This window comes from Excalfactoria chinensis, chromosome Z (genome assembly GCF_039878825.1).
Source record: "Excalfactoria chinensis isolate bCotChi1 chromosome Z, bCotChi1.hap2, whole genome shotgun sequence".
NCBI classification, from domain to species: Eukaryota; Metazoa; Chordata; class Aves; order Galliformes; family Phasianidae; genus Excalfactoria; species Excalfactoria chinensis.
This window is the reverse complement of record NC_092857.1, coordinates 43,448,243-43,466,072: the sequence shown is the minus strand read 5'-3', so window position 1 is coordinate 43,466,072 and position 17,830 is coordinate 43,448,243. Positions and strand designations below refer to the sequence as shown.

At 46.0% G+C, this 17,830-nt stretch overlaps 1 protein-coding gene across 2 annotated transcripts in view; it reads left to right on the top strand.

Annotated features, from left to right (window-relative positions):
* The first annotated feature begins 8,939 nt into the window (after positions 1-8,939).
* LOC140264654 (protein Hook homolog 3) overlaps positions 8,940-17,830 on the top strand; it is an 83,767-nt gene continuing 74,876 nt past the window's right edge. For both annotated transcript variants that reach the window (XM_072360563.1, XM_072360564.1), the window contains exon 1: positions 8,940-9,103. In XM_072360563.1, the coding sequence (XP_072216664.1) occupies positions 9,047-9,103 (57 nt within the window). In that variant the 5' untranslated portion in view covers positions 8,940-9,046. The remainder of the gene's footprint in view (positions 9,104-17,830) is intronic.

The following is a 17,830-nucleotide window of genomic DNA, read 5'->3' as shown; positions in this document are numbered from 1 at the left end:
TGAGTATTTAACAGCCTCTACGACCTCATTTCCTATTATCGAGAAACCCCTCTGAGGTACAACAACATGGAGATGAGACTGACAGTGCCTGTGCCTCGTTCCAAAGACTGGGTGCTGCGGGACGGCACCAGAGGGGCGAGTGCAGCTCCAGCGCCATCTTCTTCAGGGCAGGATGGAAGATCCAGCACTGCCGTGCGTAGAAAGAGTGTCATGTTTAATTAGGCACTTGACCAAGTTCATATTATTTAAGTTCATTGTTCACAATAAAAGTTTTTGTTCTGCACTAACCACAGTCTGTGTCTGATTACTGCAGGTAAACCTTGATCGTGTTCACCTTTCTTAACTGTTTATGGTTCCGGAGTCTGGCAGCTTTTTTTTCTTCCTCGCTGTTCCCCAAGTTTTGGGATCCAGCAGTGATTCCATAATGCAAACAGGTTATTGGTGGCCATGCCATGTGGGTTTTCTGTGGAGACACTCGATAGCCATTAAGTCTGAGAAAGTTTAGCAAACTAATTGTCCATGTTATGCATTATTTCCTTTGTTTTGGTAACTATCAGGTAATCCATGTCTTTAAATTAAAGGTTATTGTTTTATCTTAATCAGCGGAGCTGTCTGTGTTACTCTGAATGCAATTAGTGCTGCATTCTTATCTCTACCTGGGGTAATAATTAACACTAAACTAGGGGCACGTGCACTCCCAGTGTTTTGCTTTTGTTCCCATTCGGAAGTAATGATTTGTTTACTTTCACAATCAGTGGAGGGGGGGGGCGGCGCGAGGGTTTGCGTTCTCTTGCAGGCTCTTAACTGCTCTGGCTAGAGCAGATCACATTCAATATTTTAACTCTGTTCTTCTGTAACCTTTTTGCTGTTTTCTGTATTTGTTGTTTTTTGTTTTTCACAATTCCACTATTTGTACCCTCAATTACAGTTGCACATAACCTTAATAATTCCACTTCCATATAGCATTAATGTTTACACATCCCTATAGCATTAACATTTCCATATACCATTTGCATTTATACTTTCATATACCATAAACATTTAACAATCACAAAGACAGTGACAATAACCAATACAGTTTATCTTAAGCATTCTTCCTCTCCTCCAAGTTATCAGCAGGGATGGGCCTTCCCATTAACCTGATTCCAAATTCTTTAAAATTATCATGTCTTTTCCATGAATTGTCACTCTTTCCTTGTTAACCGAAACAAAGTGAGGGCTGCTGGTTGTTGCCCATCATCACATCCTTGATTTTAAAAGTTTGTCGTTTTAGCAAGCCTTCCTGCTGGAAGTGCCATCTCCATTTCTTTGTTGTTGTTGTTGTTGTTGTTGTTGCTGGAAGTGCCATCTCCATTTCTTTGTTGTTGTTGTTGTTGTTGTTGTTGCTGGAAGTGCCATCTCCATTTCTTTGTTGTTGTTGTTGTTGTTGTTGTTGCTCTTAAGTAGGATAGTTTTCACTGATACCACTGGGCTGGAGCTGACACTGAAAAACATCAGTGCCAATGCCAAGGTCTTTATGATAGATTTCTTTTGTGACCACAACTAACAGATATTAGATGGGTCCCTTGGCTCATTTCCCAATTTGTTAGGAATTTGGAAACACTATGGAGAAGTTACATGCAAATAATATTCAGTTTGACAAAAAGAGGTGAAAGAAAGGGTCAGAAGGAATGGTTATAACTGTGAAGTACCAGAAATCCAGGATGACCTGAAAAAATTCTGAACCAAATTGTGCAGTTTTAACATATCCAAGGATCGATATCAATCACAGTCCACAACCACAACAAACAAAAGCATGATACTATTGTAACCAAAATATGTAATAAAGAGGTATATCAGTATTCTAGCATGAAAATAATCAACAGAGTCAAGTAGTTAGATAAAACAAGACTTCTCAAAGTTATCAGCAGCTGTTTATCCGATGCCGTCTTGAGCTGCCGTGGCTCGCTCATCAGCTGGTCTTGTTTTGGCTTCGGAGATTCCACTGGAGCCCAGGGCCCCCTGACCAGGCCCCCAAGTAACTGGGAATGCCTCCACCCCCACAGTAATTGACAGGCATCTATCCTCAGGGGTAGAATCTCCAAAAAGATATTGTTGGAGCTTTCCTAATGCACACCAGTTGGCCTGTCTTAATGTGTTGGGGAGGGGACCCTTTTTCTCTATACATTCCCTCTGTCTATTAATCCCTTTAGAGTCAAGGGGTACCCACTCTGGCCCATTGTTTCCTATGCTGACTGGAAAGGTATTCGTGGTTCTACCTTCATCCATCACCCCTTCTCTAACTCTGTCCCAGTCTGTTAACACTCTCCTGCGGCTCTTATCACTGGGCCCAACTGCATCCCCCTCCCCGCTGCTGTTCTCTTCTAGTTCTTGGGCACACCTCCCTCCTTGCCCTCCTCCCCCCCCTTTCCCATGGGCGGCAACACCTATCTTGGTGATATGAGACGTTCCTGCCCCCACCAGGGTGTTACCACCTAGCTCAGCAGTGCAAGACTTCCCCGCCTCCCCTGGATTAGGTGGAGCGGTACTGGACAGAGAAGGATATAACGGTTGCTTTGGATACGGTGGTGATGCCTGAGGAGGGCTTCTGGGGGTCAAGAGATAAGGATGTGGAATGTGTGGAATGCTGCTGGACAGGGCCATCTGGTTCTTGCACAGCCAGAGTGATGAGTGTGGTCTGGACGGCACCCGCCACCTTGTCTTTGTCTTTCAAATCCTTACATCTGCAAGAGAAAAGGCCTCCCGACCCAAGTCCCAAAGCATCCCCAGCCTGAGTATCAGTCTTCCCTTCTTCCCGAGCCGCTTTCAGCGCCCCAAGCACCAAACCCCATGTTTTGAGCTCAGCAGCTTTTTGCTCGCTCATTGCACGCTCACAGAGTGAAGAAGTTAGGGAGTTCCACTTATTGTGGTCTAAAATCTCCCGAGGAGAGGAAAGCTGCCCCTCCTTTTCAAGACAACTAATGATGGCTGCAATGTTCTTCTTAGAAGGAACATGCTTGCCACAGTAGTCTTTACAAAATTGAAGCAGTACCTTTAAGACTTGCTCCATAGTCTATCCAAGACGAAGAAGTTCGTTCGGCCCTGCAATACCACGATCCTCCAACGGTAGCCTGCCACCAACCTCACAGGCTCTCTTTATCCGGCAGGCATGCAGAAGATTTCCAACGCCTTGAATCCTAACGTCCTCACATGGGGCACCACTTATTACTTGTAGTTCATTTCACATCAGGGTTCAAGTGTTAAGCCTCCACGAATCCAGCCTGGTCCAGCCAGGGCCCATTTAACTACGCATTCACATCAATATGGTGAATAGCGAAATGGCGTTTTATTATGCGTGTTAGTGGTTTAAATAAGCCGCTATCTACTTCGTCTACACACCCTAGGAATACATCATATGTCAATCATTGGCAAGGGAGGTCCTATCCACGTCACAACTCATTTCCCTGGAAACACCTGCTACATCAGTGTTAGAATATTGTCTTGTTGGTCTACTAGGAGTAATGTGGAGTGTTGATCCTATCTGTTACCCAGTCATAGGCTGGCAAAATAGACTTGAGAAAATGCCAGCAAGGGAGAACATAGAACACATAAATAAGGCATTGGCTGCTTTCCTCCCCCCTACAATAAATTTTTCTACAGACAAACATGGTGTAAACCAGTGGTGTATATATATATATTTTGAAGGCCTGCCTTGTCAACACTTCCCTGCATTCAGATCCAGTGGAGTCTGGGTTACTCTTGATAGAAACTAGAGTTAGCAGTTCTTGTCTGCAAAGAACAGGAGCTGGGGGGTTTAACCTACCAGGCTGCTCAGCATCACACAGGTTTGTGTTTGCTCCCTACCAGTGTGATGGGAAAGACAATCGGGGGAAAAAGAAAAAACAAACAACCCACGACTCATGGATTGATGTAAAGACAGTTAAATAGGACAGAAAACAGAGGGAAAAATACTTTAACTATGATAGAAGAATGATGTGCAGTGCAGTTGCTCACCACTTGCCAACCAGGGTCCACCCAGTCCCTGAGCAGTGTCGCCTCCCGATCCGGCAACAAGTTAAGGCTGCCGTGTGAGAGTATCGTGCCTCAGCGCACAGGGAACAGATGGGACTCACACACAGTGCGTAACGCCGAAAGTACAAGTTTAATGCCTTGCAACAAACCCTATATAGTGGTACAGGTGACCGCCTCTGTCAGACACTTGTGACCTCCCTGACTCCACCCCAGGTGCACGCAGGCACCACCTACCCAATACCCAACATCTACCCCCTCTTTATCATCTGCAAGCCCCTGTAAAGGTTCCCCCGCGTACTCCCTGTTACCCCAAAGGTGATTCTCACATTTAAGGCTATTCCGCAAACAAATTAAACATTAAACATATGCAAAGAACAATTAAGCTGTCACAATAATATACCAAAGAGATGCAGCTGCAGCCCCTACAAACCTGAAAACACATAACAACAGCTATCTGCCTAACAATTTTTGAAATGCTGTATGGCAACACCTAGTCAACTTGAAACGAACAATGCATTCAAGTTCGAGATAACAGCACAGTACACAATGGAGTTACAGTTTTTTCAAGTTCAATGTAACACTATTGTACAGAATCTTCATGGCATTCCAGTTCAGTCCAGTGTGCATTACAAATATCACACTCCATAACCAAATAACAAGACAAAAACATATTGGTTGTTCAGAATCGTTCCAAATGTCCACTGCTGGGGGATTATGCAAGAACAAGGTCTCCCCCTGCTCACGAACTATCAGTCCGGCATGAAGACTAGATTCCCAGTTCGTACCTTCAGGCACACTGGGAGCAACGCTGTCTCGTGCTGTTACCAGTAAGCTGCTGGCCAGTTTTGACGTCAGATCACTGGCTGCACTGGAGACATTAACCAAGGAGATGTTGACCAAAACCGGTGCTGAAATGTTCGGATCCTCACGGTAAGCAGGATGGCTCCTTATTTGGTGCCGGCTTAACCCAATGTGCTGGCAGCCAGCGGGGCCCACTTGGGGTCCCAACACAGGCATATCCCCTGCCCATGATGAGGAGTGGCATAGGGTCTGGGAGCCATGGCCCTCCATCAGGTCTGATCAGGACCTGACCTATTGGAGTCCGTTCAGTCAGCTGATGGTCTCCCATCCGATTCTCCAGATGATTTATACTAAACAGTGCACGCAGGAGAAGAGTGTCTGGGCACAGCTCAGGCCCCTCCAGCTCACCCCCTCTTTAAGCACACGAAGACGCCCCTTCAAGGTCTGATGTGCACACTCCACAATAGATTTATTGGTGCTGTTGCCAGGAATGCTAAAGGTATGCTTAGTGCCCCAAGCTGTACACCATTGTCCAAAACATGCACTTCTATATCCTGGGCCATTGTCAGTCTTTAACTCCTGAGGTGCACCCATGACAGCGACAGCCATGTGCAACACTCTCATGCACTGCATGGCAGTCTGTCCAGATTGTGCCACAGCCCAGAGAAAACCACTACATGTGTCAACTGTGACATGCAAGTGATGGAAACGCCCAAACTCTGGGAAACCCATGACATCCATCTGCCAAACCTTATTTGGTCTCAAACCTATGCAACAACAACTGAAATGTGAAACATCTGGGGTTCACCCCTGCAGGAAACGTGTTAGCCGAATGGCAACCTGGGCAATTCTGTACAACATCACGTGCAACAACTGAAATGTAAAACATCTTGTGTAGTGACCATGCTGACTGCTGGAACCGCCCACGTGACACTTCAGCAGCAGCACACAGACCAACTGCAGCCATGCAGCAAGCGGCACCAGCACACTGATTCCTCCCCACAACCCCGGATGCCGTCCCGACCACCCCTTCCACAAACTGCACTGTTAGCTCCAGCAGCCACTCTCCAGGCCAAGATCACAATGGGAGTGTGGCAACGTCTGCAGCAGTATCCACCAGAAACTCCAGGGTCGTATGGGGTCAACAAACCAACAGTGTGTACCCAGACCCGGAGACTCCCAGCTCCGCAACCTACTAGCACTGAATAACACAGTGTACAAGCATTTATCTCAGGAATCAGATTGCACCCGGTCAGAATGCATTCTTGTGCCTTGATGGTCCAGCGTTCAGCAACCTCGGCTGCTTCCCTCCCCAGATCTCGATTGCTCTCAGCTTTACTTTGAGAGCCCGAGGATGCCACTACCTGAGGCTAACAGCTTTTTTATCTGCGTTAACTCCGTTTCAAAGTCTGCCGCCTCCTCCTCGCTAGTCGAGGACTCCCTGGCGCCATGCCGTTCTGCTTTGTCTCTCCTCTGTTTCCTCAGAGAGCTTTTGTTGAAGGTACGGGGGTGGCACAGTGGAGAACACAGGCGGCTGAATAGGGGTAGCCGCATCTGCCACCAGTCCTAGCGGTTTCTCCCCCGGAAAATAGATAAACCCTCGACCCCCCATACCCCACTGACTTGCGGAATCAAACTCTATAATCCAGAGATTGGTTATAAAGCAGGTATGTTTATTACAGCATTGTGCAGTGCCGGGTGCAAGGGGGATAGCTCCTCCAAACTTGCACACCGACTTGTAAAATTGTGACACAGATAAAGGTACACCTCATACATAGCCAATGATTTCCTGGAATTCTGATACATATTCAATAGTTCTTTAGCATGCAGACCCCCTCTTGCTATCACCCATCTTATCAGGGAGTTGCAACTTCTTCTGATATTTAAACTTTTAATCCCCTCCTCGCCAGGTGTCTCAGGGAGATCTCACTCCTTATCTGCATCCTTCCTGCTCTCACAGACCCACTGTCTCCATTCCTTGTTATTCTAACTAACTAGATCATTCCTTTTCCCACCTACAAACTACATTTAACTATCCCCCTTTATTCTAAATTCCAACAGAGCCTCTGCTTCTTGCTTCACTGTTCACCACAGCCCTCCCGACTCATCCTCCCCCCACTTCAAACGTCCCATGGGGGGAGCGGAGGGGGCTGTTGGAATCTGTAAATGGGCTAATAATGGGGTTTTCTCCTCAGCTACCGAGGCCCTTTGTTTCTCTACCTCTTCTTCTGAGTCTCCCTCTTTTGTCTCCTCTCGATCATCTAGCTCCTGTTGATGAGTCTTCTCCTCCTCCTCCCCCTCCAAATCAATAGGCCCCAACGAGGTGTTAACGGTTCGCCATAGCTCCTGCTCCCCCTTGGCCGATCTAGTTAACTTTCTAAGAGCACCAAGGGCGGGTAGCAGCTTCTGCACCTCCTCGCCCCCTGCACAAGCTCGCTCAAAGAGCTCCTTGCTAGCTTTCTCTAATGCCGACCGCCTCACACAGTGAGAAACTTCGTCAGCCAGACCTCTCCGCATCATCCGCTTAATAAGCGGATCGAGGTCCTCATCATCCACTGTTGGAAAAGACCGCGGGAGACATGCCTCATATATCATGGTCAACAGGTCTCAGTTTATTAGGTGTAACAGCATCTTGTTTATACAGTCAGTAATAAGCTCATACATATTGCAAAAGTAAAGCTCAAGATTGGTGGGTTATACATTACTTCATTTGACCTTTATGGTTAGTCTTATGGTTACTTTTCTTCATAGCTTTGCCTTCACATTGCTACACATCTTGTTTTTCCCTTTAGGCCGTCCTTGTTTCTCGCTACATATTTTGTCCTTAGCTACATATCCTGTCTTTCACATCCTGATATCTCCTCATTGTTGCCACTAGTCACATACCTTCTCTTACAATTTAACTAATGGAATCTCATCATGTCCTTTCTCACGAAGCACTCTGCACAAACACTCTCCACACTTACACAGACCCTCTCCACAATCCACTTCACACCACACCCGTGAAGCCATCCCCCACAGCATACTCACCCACTGTCCCATAATCAGAACTATAATGGAGTTGCTGTCTCACACACACCGGTCCGGAACACTCTCACCACATCACAATCGGGATCACCAATTGTCGCCTCCCAATCCGGCGACAAGTCAAGGCTGTCGTGTGAAAGTACCGTGCCTCAGTGCACGGGGAACAGATGGGACTCACACACAGTGCGTAACGCCAAAAGTACAATTTAATGCCTCACAACAAACCCTATATAGTGGTCCAGGTGACCGCCCCTGTGTGACACTCGTGACCTCCCTGACTCCACCCCAGGTGCACGCAGGCACCACCTACCCAATACCCAACAAGCAGTGGCTGCCCATCAGCCAACTCCCCTTGATTTTACTGTTCAGCACAACACCGTGTGTTATGGGACATCCCTTTGGCCAGTGTGGGGCTGCTGTCTGGGTGCTGTCCCCTCCCAGCTCCCTTGCTGGAGAGGGGCTGAGTATAAGCTCTGCTGTGCAACAGCTGGAGTGTTGGTGCGCTATCGACATAATTCTCATCTTAAATCTGAAGTACACTGTATTCCAGACAAAAATGGGATGCAGGTCTGCTGCATGTCAGTAAAGCTAATGCTGGTTTGTCTTGGATTATTCTGGAAACCAGTAGAACCAGCTAGCAATTTTTAATTTGCTGTGTTTGAGGTTGCTGCTTAGCAATTCACACCTGCAGCGGACACCAAGACGAGAAGCCCCGCTACGTGTCCTTCCACCAGCAAAGCCCGGCACTTCTCGTTATCCCCGACACGGAGAGGGGAAGCGAACTGCGAACGACGCGCGCCACCGGCCGCAGCCCCACCTCCGCCGCCGTTAGCGCCCAGCCGTTGAACTGAGCGCCGCCGCCGGGTCCCGCGCGGCCGTTGCCAGGCCCAGCGTGGCCGTTGCGGCGTTCCGCTCGGCTGCGCTCGCTCACCCACCCAGTCCCCAGCGCTGGCACCCTCCCGGCCGCGGGGTCGCGGCGGCGCTACCTCAGCTCCGGGCTCAGCGCCGCGCTGCCCGCCGGCCGCCGCCCCGCCCCCGGCAGCAGCGTAGCGACGCGGCGACGGTAGGCGGGCGCAGGGCGCAGGCGGGCGGTGCCGCCAGGACGCTCTGACGTGTCCGCGCCGCGGCCCGGCCGGGACGGGACAGCGGGGGACGAGGGGCGGCAGGGAGCGAGCGCCGGCAGCAGCCTGCCGGGCAGCGCCCCGTCATGTTAAACGTGGAGAGCCTGGAGCGGGCCGAGCTCGGCGAGAGCCTCCTCACCTGGGTGAGTGCCCGACGCACCCGAGCCTGGGCCGCAGCTCCGGCTCCCGCCCCGGACCTGGCCCCGGCCGCCGCTCTCCTCCGCCGGCCGCGCCCCGGCCCGATAGCCACGGCCCCGCCTCTGGGCTCTGCCTCCGCACCGCGCTAACAAAGGAGCCGGCGACCCGCGGCGTCGCCACCGGCACGGCGGAGGGAGCTGGGCCTGCGACAGGCAGGTGCTCGGCTCTGTGCGGAGCCCGGCGCGCTCGCCCGGCCTACGGCTTTCTGTCCGTCTGCGTTTCTTCCTGTAACCCTAACTAATGCTTTAAGTCCCAGTAGCAGAAATTCGGGAGGTCAGGGATAACGGACTCATCCTAAGGATTGCCTTTTTCCGTGTGATCGTAGGGGATGTTGGCCCTGAGTCTGTACAGACTGTGGCTGCAGCGTGCTTATGATGCTGTATTTCTGTGGTTGGGGAGCACTGGGGTCAGTGGGTTTCCTCCCTGCACTGCCGCGGGAGTACCCTCTTTGTGAAGCTGTTAGAGGCGACGGTTGGAATCTGCTTTATGTTTAGATTGTGTGAGGTCAGAGATGAATGTGGCTACGATGGTGACAGGTTACTTGGGAAACAATAGGTTACATGTCTCTGAAGTTAGAAGAGCAATGGAAGTGCAGTTGCTAGGAATGAGCAGTTGGACTGGAAAGAGCAAGAAGCTGAGGATTTGGGGAAGGGTGTATGCGCAATACCTGGCTGTGCTGCTCACTGCTGTACATGGTCAGAAGTATCTCAGTTTTGGTTTCCTTCCTTTGTATCCTTGCCAGTCTTTGTGTTTTTGCAGGGGTTGGTCATGTCCTGCTTTTGGCTTCCCTTACTCTCTTTCTCAGGTGCTGGGAGTGGAAGTGCTGGGAGTGGAAGTCCTCTTGCTGGTAGGATTTGAGGAAGCAGGTGTGTGCGAGTCCTGGCAGAGAAAGACTCAGCACCAGGAGGATGGTGAAGGCCTTTTGAGTTCATGGGAGAAGATCTGTTGGCGTGTGTTGCCAACGTCTGCTTTCATTTGAGCTATCAGATACGTGTTTCTGGTTCTCTCTGTCAATAAAGCACCCATGCCTCTGAGAAAAACAAAAGTTTAGATGCACGCTTAGCAGGTGCCCGCATTCCCAGTGACTTTCTAACTCCCCAGATTTCCAGGTAACTAGCAGATGAGATCTTTACTTCTAAGAATGAGGCTGTTGCACTTAACCATGTGAGCTGCTGCAGAATTTTTTGTCAGTGTTAGAACATTGTCTTGTTGGTCTACTAGGAGTAATGTGGAGTGTTGATCCTATCTGTTACCCAGTCATAGGCTGGCAAAATAGACTTGAGAAAATGCCAGCAAGGGAGAACATAGAACACATAAATAAGGCATTGGCTGCTTTCCTCCCCCCTACAATAAATTTTTCTACAGACAAACATGGTGTAAACCAGTGGTGTATATATATATATTTTGAAGGCCTGCCTTGTCAACACTTCCCTGCATTCAGATCCAGTGGAGTCTGGGTTACTCTTGATAGAAACTAGAGTTAGCAGTTCTTGTCTGCAAAGAACAGGAGGACAGCTGGGGGGTTTAACCTACCAGGCTGCTCAGCATCACACAGGTTTGTGTTTGCTCCCTACCAGTGTGATGGGAAAGACAATCGGGGGAAAAAGAAAAAACAAACAACCCACGACTCATGGATTGATGTAAAGACAGTTAAATAGGACAGAAAACAGAGGGAAAAATACTTTAACTATGATAGAAGAATGATGTGCAGTGCAGTTGCTCACCACTTGCCAACCAGGGTCCACCCAGTCCCTGAGCAGTGGCTGCCCATCAGCCAACTCCCCTTGATTTTACTGTTCAGCACAACACCGTGTGTTATGGGACATCCCTTTGGCCAGTGTGGGGCTGCTGTCTGGGTGCTGTCCCCTCCCAGCTCCCTGTGCCCCTCCTTGCTGGAGAGGGGCTGAGTGTAAGCTCTGCTGTGCAACAGCTGGAGTGTTGGTGCGCTATCGACATAATTCTCATCATAAATCCGAAGTACACTGTATTCCAGACAAAAATGGGATGCAGGTCTGCTGCATGTCAGTAAAGCTAATGCTGGTTTGTCTTGGATTATTCCGGAAACCAGTAGAACCAGCTAGCAATTTTTAATTTGCTGTGTTTGAGGTTGCTGCTTAGCAATTCAGTCGTCTCGATCACTAAACTTCATTGTTACCATTGAAATTAATTCTCCATTTCTTTAAAATGTTAAGCCATTTGGGAAAAAAAAAAAAAAGTCTTGTGAGGGTTAGTAACTGTATAGGAGTTGGCACTCAGTCATGTGGTCATGACATATTTGAGCAGTAGCTGGCACTTAGGATCTTTGGCCCTTAAATCATGTACCTGTCCAGTGGAGTCTGCAGTAGTAGTTTGTGTAGATCCCTTTATGTTTCCAATCTTCCCAGTGAGCTAAGCAAGACGACAGTTGCTTATTTTTTGGTGAGTAGAAATATTAGTAAATCCTTATCTAAAAGCTTCAGAATTGGTGCATTTCCTGACTGAATGAATATGTGGGGTTATGCATTATTTTTACAATTTCAGTATTTTTGTGTGAGTGTAGATTTGAAGCTGCCTCAGCTAAACAAACAAAGTGAAGAAAGGTGGCCTCAATTTCTTCCAAAACATGAAACTTGCAAAAAAAAGTGACATTTTTTTAGTCCTCAGTGAAACAAGTTGTATGAACAAGTTTTTGTTTGTTTGTTTGTTTTTTGTTGTTGTTGTTTTGTTTTGTTTGTTTGTTTTTTGCCTGGCTTTTCTCCCAGGTCCCATAATGATTCTCAGGAAACTGCTCATTTAGAAGGGAAAACAGAGTTGTTTTAATTACAGTTTATGCATACCTCAGGTGGCCACTCTCCTCCATTGTGCCAGAGAAGGTGGCTGTTGTTAAGAACTGGTTTAACCTCCCGGATTGCTTGCTTCACATTGCATTTGTGCAGAGGTACTTGAACTGGTTCGTCTGTTTTTTAAGTAGAGCAGATAAGGCTTTCCACAGGTCTAAGAACCTGTTCAGCCAACACTGACTGTTCAGTGGCTTAGGCACAGGTGAGTTGAAACTGCTCCTCCCTCTGCCAACTCATGATTTTAATAACTGAGAGTGTCCCTCAAGTCTTCCCCCATGCACGGCTGATGTTCCTTTTCTGGTATCTTTAAGCTAGAACAAACTGCTTACCTGTGAGTGTGTTTTGTTCTTTACTATTTCACCCCACTGCCTTTTACCTCTCCACGAGCTTTGTGGCATGGGTTCCTGGATAATTTTTGTGCAGGACGTTAAGCTGAGAGGGCTTTTGCTTCCTTCCATTTCAGCAGATGACCATGATGAGGCAGCTAGGGCAGTAGTACCTCAGGCGAAGATGAGTGAAGGACAGGAGCCCCGCTACTGACATCTCAAAGCTGATATTTATGCTTGAGTGGTGTTTGCAGGCTGCTGTAATTGCAGAACTGTTACCCGACCAAAAATCTCCCAGAAGCCTCTCCCGAGACTATTCTAGGCTCTGTGGTATAGTTATCCAGGCAGTAGTGCAGCCAGTGATGTTTAGAAAAACATGGCAGCGTAGTAAGCCTAAAGTGAGTTTAAGATTGTTTCAGCATATCTTAATGCAGATTCACAACATTATTTTTTTTTTTTCCCTCTTTAAAACTTGTGACTAGTTCACAGATGACTATCTGGATTGTTTTGCTTTGTGTTCAGTGCTAGGAATCCTTTTCACTCAGATGCATCACTGAGTCATGTCTTGAAACATGGAGAGCTGTCAAATGAGTGTGTGGCGGTTGCACTGTGATGCGCCAGTGTCTGAAATCATTGTGGTGTCTACGGGCTTTCTGGCATGTAATTTGATAAATTTTCCTTTTTAACATAGGAATAAGGTCTGATATTGGAAAGGCCGCTTAGCATTGGTGTACAAACAGCACCACAGCACCATTCTTCGAGGAGGTCATTGCTGTGAATTTTCTTTCTTTCATGTTCTTAGGTAACTTATTTTGCCATATGCTGCCTTCACCAAGTTGCCAGCTTTCTGTCTTGCCTGCTTTTGCTTTCTCTTCCAACCCTCAGGGCCAAGCATAGTGTTCCTGGTAAATATGTTAAAGCATTATGATGCTTGAATTTTGTAAATGCTGTACGGGACCATTGGTTTGGCTTTCTCACACTTAAAAATACATCTGGCCATTTACATGGTGTCTGTTCTCTGATCTTTCCCTGTTTTGTCTGAACAGTCTTCTCAGTACTGTGTATCTGTCTTCTGTGCAGTGCCTTATCTCCAGCTGGAAGCGTCTGCAAGTCCTGAATTAGAGATTTTTACTCTTCAAGAAGGCTGCTTGTAAATGTTGTTTGGGCCCTTTTTACAAAGAGGACCAGTGCTACCAGAATTTGCTAGTGAAAATGTGTTTTCCATTCCTGTTCAATTATGTCTCCTTTTTGAAATATGCTGTTCTCGATCCTTGCTTATTTATGCTTTTAAGAACTCATCTGATTTCTTGTGGCTACAAAGATTGTAGGAAACTAGTTAAGCCTGTGTGAATTCTTTCAATCCTTAATCACTGACCAAAAAGTTCTAGGGTTTCATTTCCCTCTGATGATACTATTACATCAGCAATTCTTACCTGTTGAAGAAAAATCATCAGATTTCCGTAGTGGCTGATTGTGCTGGTGATGACAGCAGGTGAAGAAAGTAATTGGAATATGTTAGTGTTCAGAGAGAAGAAAACACTGAGTTTGCCAGCATTTGTGGAACGTAGGTGAAGGTATATGGCACAGTGCCTGCATCTGCTGCAAGAGACCAGTAGATTAAGTGCCTTTATTATTTTTAGTGGCCTCTAAGTAGGATGACAGAGTTTGCTGTTCCACTCTTTTAGGCACTGTTATCTGAAAGGCTGATATTATGAGCATTTCATTCACTGTGTTTGGAGGAGCTGGGGTATCTCATACCATTATTTGACAATAGGGATTTTTTACCTGTTGTTGGGGGATAAGACAGAGGCAGAACTTCTCTTAAAGACTGTAAACAAGTGATAGAAGAATGACAATATACAAATAGTAACTAAAGATAATAAGGCACATCTTGTATGTATTCCTCATCTTTCCCCTTCATGTATATCTCAAATATGTCAAGACTGGGAAAAGGATGAAAACAGGATTTGTTAGTTCTGGACAATATTCTTCAAGTTTGCTTTTTTACTCTTTGTTAGATTTTAGTTTGTCATGACCTTGTCCCAAGTTTATGCCCTTTTTTTCTTTCTTTTTTCCTTTCTTTTTTTCTTTCTTTTTTTCCTTCTTTTTTTCTTTCTTTTTTTCTTTCTTTTTTTCTTTCTTTTTTTCTTTCTTTTTTTCTTTCTTTTTCTTTTTCTTTTTCTTTTTCTTTTTCTTTTTCTTTTTCTTTTTCTTTTTCTTTTTCTTTTTCTTTTTCTTTTTCTTTTTCTTTTTCTTTTTCTTTTTCTTTTTCTTTTTCTTTTTCTTTTCCTTTTCCTTTTCCTTTTCCTTTTCCTTTTCCTTTTCCTTTTCCTTTTCCTTTTCCTTTTCCTTTTCCTTTTCCTTTTCCTTTTCCTTTTCCTTTTCCTTTTCCTTTTCCTTTTCCTTTTCCTTTTCCTTTTCCTTTTCCTTTTCCTTTTCCTTTTTCGCTCCTTTCTGAAGAGCTGCTGGGTAGTGATCTCTGAAGAAAAAAAGACATTGCAATGTGATTCAGTATGTGCTCTGTCTCAGTTCTGCCCATTCACTTTTCCATGTGAATTATGAGATGCTGCCAGGAGAAGAAGCATGTTTATCTGCTGAGAACCATGAACCTTAAGCAGTACTAGGGAAATGAGGAAACAACTGTTAGTTTGCTCATCTTGAAGTGGGAGGTGAGGAGATGAACCCGTTTCCATCTTTTTGAGATAGTTAATTGGTCAATTGAAAAATATCTGAATTGCATATTTGGCTCATTTGTCATTACTGTTTGATTTTTTTGAACTGCATATCAGATGTTCTGATGCTCTGTTCTTCCTGGGCTGGCAAGTCTTTGTTGCAGCGCATTTGGCATCAGTAGAGCATGCACTTTTAATCAGTAGAGGGGGGTGGGAGAGGTTGGAAAGAAAAAGGTCACGAGAGACTGTTTCTTCTGCTGCTGTCTACTCTTTTAGGTGAGCTAAGGGCTCGGTATTATCACAGTTCAGAAAGACTTTACTAACTGAGGTTTTTCTTCTACTTCAAAGAATTAACTAACTTTGGCTTTCTCCAGCTCCAAAGTTCGGTGTTGCTTAATCAGTTCAATTTTCAAGTCCAAGTCTTTAATTAAAAATTAAATTAAAAAAAAGTTTGTTGACCACTAACGCTAGCATAAGACAGGAATGTGTTGCTGGAAGTGCAGAGAAGTTGGTGTACTTTCTGTAGCCTGTGTTGCTCACAGCCTGGTATGTCCTGCCACCCAGGGAAGGGGATTAGCCACCTTCCCCAGACTACTGATAGTGGCTTGCGGACTGCCTTTGCCTGGTGTGATTTAATCATTCATGTCACTTACCAGTGCTTCTCATTCAGGCCAATGAACAAGAGGAAACGTGGAAAGGAAGAGAAGCCTTTGATGGAAGGAAAAGTTCTGTAATGTCAGAGGGGGTGGTCTAGCCCCCAGCACTCTTGTTTGTGGCAGGCAAAAGTATCTAGGTGAAAGCATGGCTGGGGCTGTTTGAGTGAGCTACCTTGAGCCATAAAGGGTTGTGGCTTTTTCACGGGGGTGTGCAGGAGTTTTGGAGTGCTGTGTGTAGTGGAACAAGTACTGCACAAGGAAGTGCATTATAAATGGGCTTGTAAGGCCCTGGAAATGGTAGGGCTCTTTGGCTCTTTCATACCATTAGCTACAAGCTTCTTTGCACTGCTTTCTTTTGTCAGTGAAAGTCTTGTCTGTTTTGAGCTACATCCCTTAGGATATCTATGTTAGGTACCTAAACTAGAAGCCAAACACACATCTGTAGCATTTGCGATGGGCACTAGAAGATCTGGGAGATGAGGGTATTTTGTTGATTCCAGAGCTGCAAAATGTTAAGTGGGCCTTCCTTCTATTCTGAAGTTTGATAAGACAATCCTTTGCATGGCCTTGGTTGCCATGGCAGCAAGGTATCCATAGTTTAATTTCAGGGTAAAATAAGTAGAAGTATGTTTGTGTTTAACTCAGTACAAGAAAGACATAGAGCTGTTGGAGAGGTCCAGAGGAGGGCCACGAAGATGATCAGGAGGCTGGAGCACCTCCCCTGTGAAGACAGGCTGAGGGAGCTGGGCTTGTTCAGCCTGGAGAAAAGAAGGCTGCGGGGTGACCTCATTGCAGCCTTTCAGTACCTAAAGGGAACCTATAATCAGGAGGGGAGTAAACTCTTTGCAAGAGCCGATAATAGTAGGACAAGGGGAAATGGTTTTAAGTTGAAAGAGGGAAGATTTAGGTTGGATGTTAGGGAGAAGTTCTTTACTAGGAGAGTGGTGAGGTCCTGGAACAGGCTGCCCAGGGAGGGAGGTTGTGGATGCCCCATCCCTGGAGCTGTTCAAGGCCAGGCTGGATGGGGCCCTGCCAGGCAGGGGGCTTGGAACTTCATGATCCTTGAGGTCCCTTCCATCCTGGGTCATTCTGTGATTCTGTGTAACTGCAGGAGAGATAATGGATGTTTTGTCAATTCTAGTGCCACTTCAGTGACCGGGAGGAAAACAAAACCAAACAGGACCTCTACACTGTGGTTTAGCTCATCTTAATGTACAGACAGTACTAAAAGATGGCAGCCTGTTCCATCATGTCTTTTTCCTTTCTTAAGGAATCATGAGACTTGTCATCTTCTGACAAGGCATGTTCTGCATAGGTGAAGCCCAGAAAAATGTTTACTGGAATAGAAGTCCTAGAAGTGGAGGAGGCTTGAACTGCATGATAGGCTAAATTTAGTGGTGTACTACATCTGTGTTACCCGTTGTAGAATCTGTTAAAGCTGAAATTTTAGATTGATAAAAACTTACTGCAATCTCCTTCTGAATCCCATTTTTTAGGTAATAAGTCTCTTGGTCTCTTGTATTCTTGTGAAGACAGTTTCTACACTGATCAGAAGATTTGTGCGGATGACATTTCAGTCCAGCTTGGTGTTGCTGGCTTCATCTCTGGTGGCTTTGGAGGAGAATTCTTTATTCCACCCATCAACAGAGACAGCATTTTTCATCTAAATTATAGTTGCAAGAGGGTGGAGTTGTAGATTTTAACTATTTTTTTTTTTCTTTTTTTCCTCTCTCTCTGTATTTTCCAAAGCAGAGGGCTGTCAGCTGTGTTCATCCATTTTTATTTATGTATTTATAATAATGGTAGAATTACATTTAAACTTGGACTAGTAGAATGCTGGGCTTGTTCAGAGTGCTATTCAAGAAACTAACAAACTTTGCTTTCCCGTACTTTACTGAAACAGGGATCCATTGGGGCATGTTTGCCTGGTGCTATTCTGGTTTCAAGTTGTCTAGCAATCTCTTTTGTTCACTGAGCCCTGTTTGACTTCTTGTAGTTGACATCTACCTTCAGAGAACAGTCCTGTTTTCCTCCTCTAGTGAAAATGCACCCCATATTCATACTGCCATATTGGCTTCTGTAAGTTGAGTACTGAAACTGACACACTTCCTGTGCTTGGTGGTTAGTGTTACACTGCTGAAATGGTGTTAGTTGATCAACTCAAGATACTGTGTAAATTTTTACACTCTGCTCAGTGGA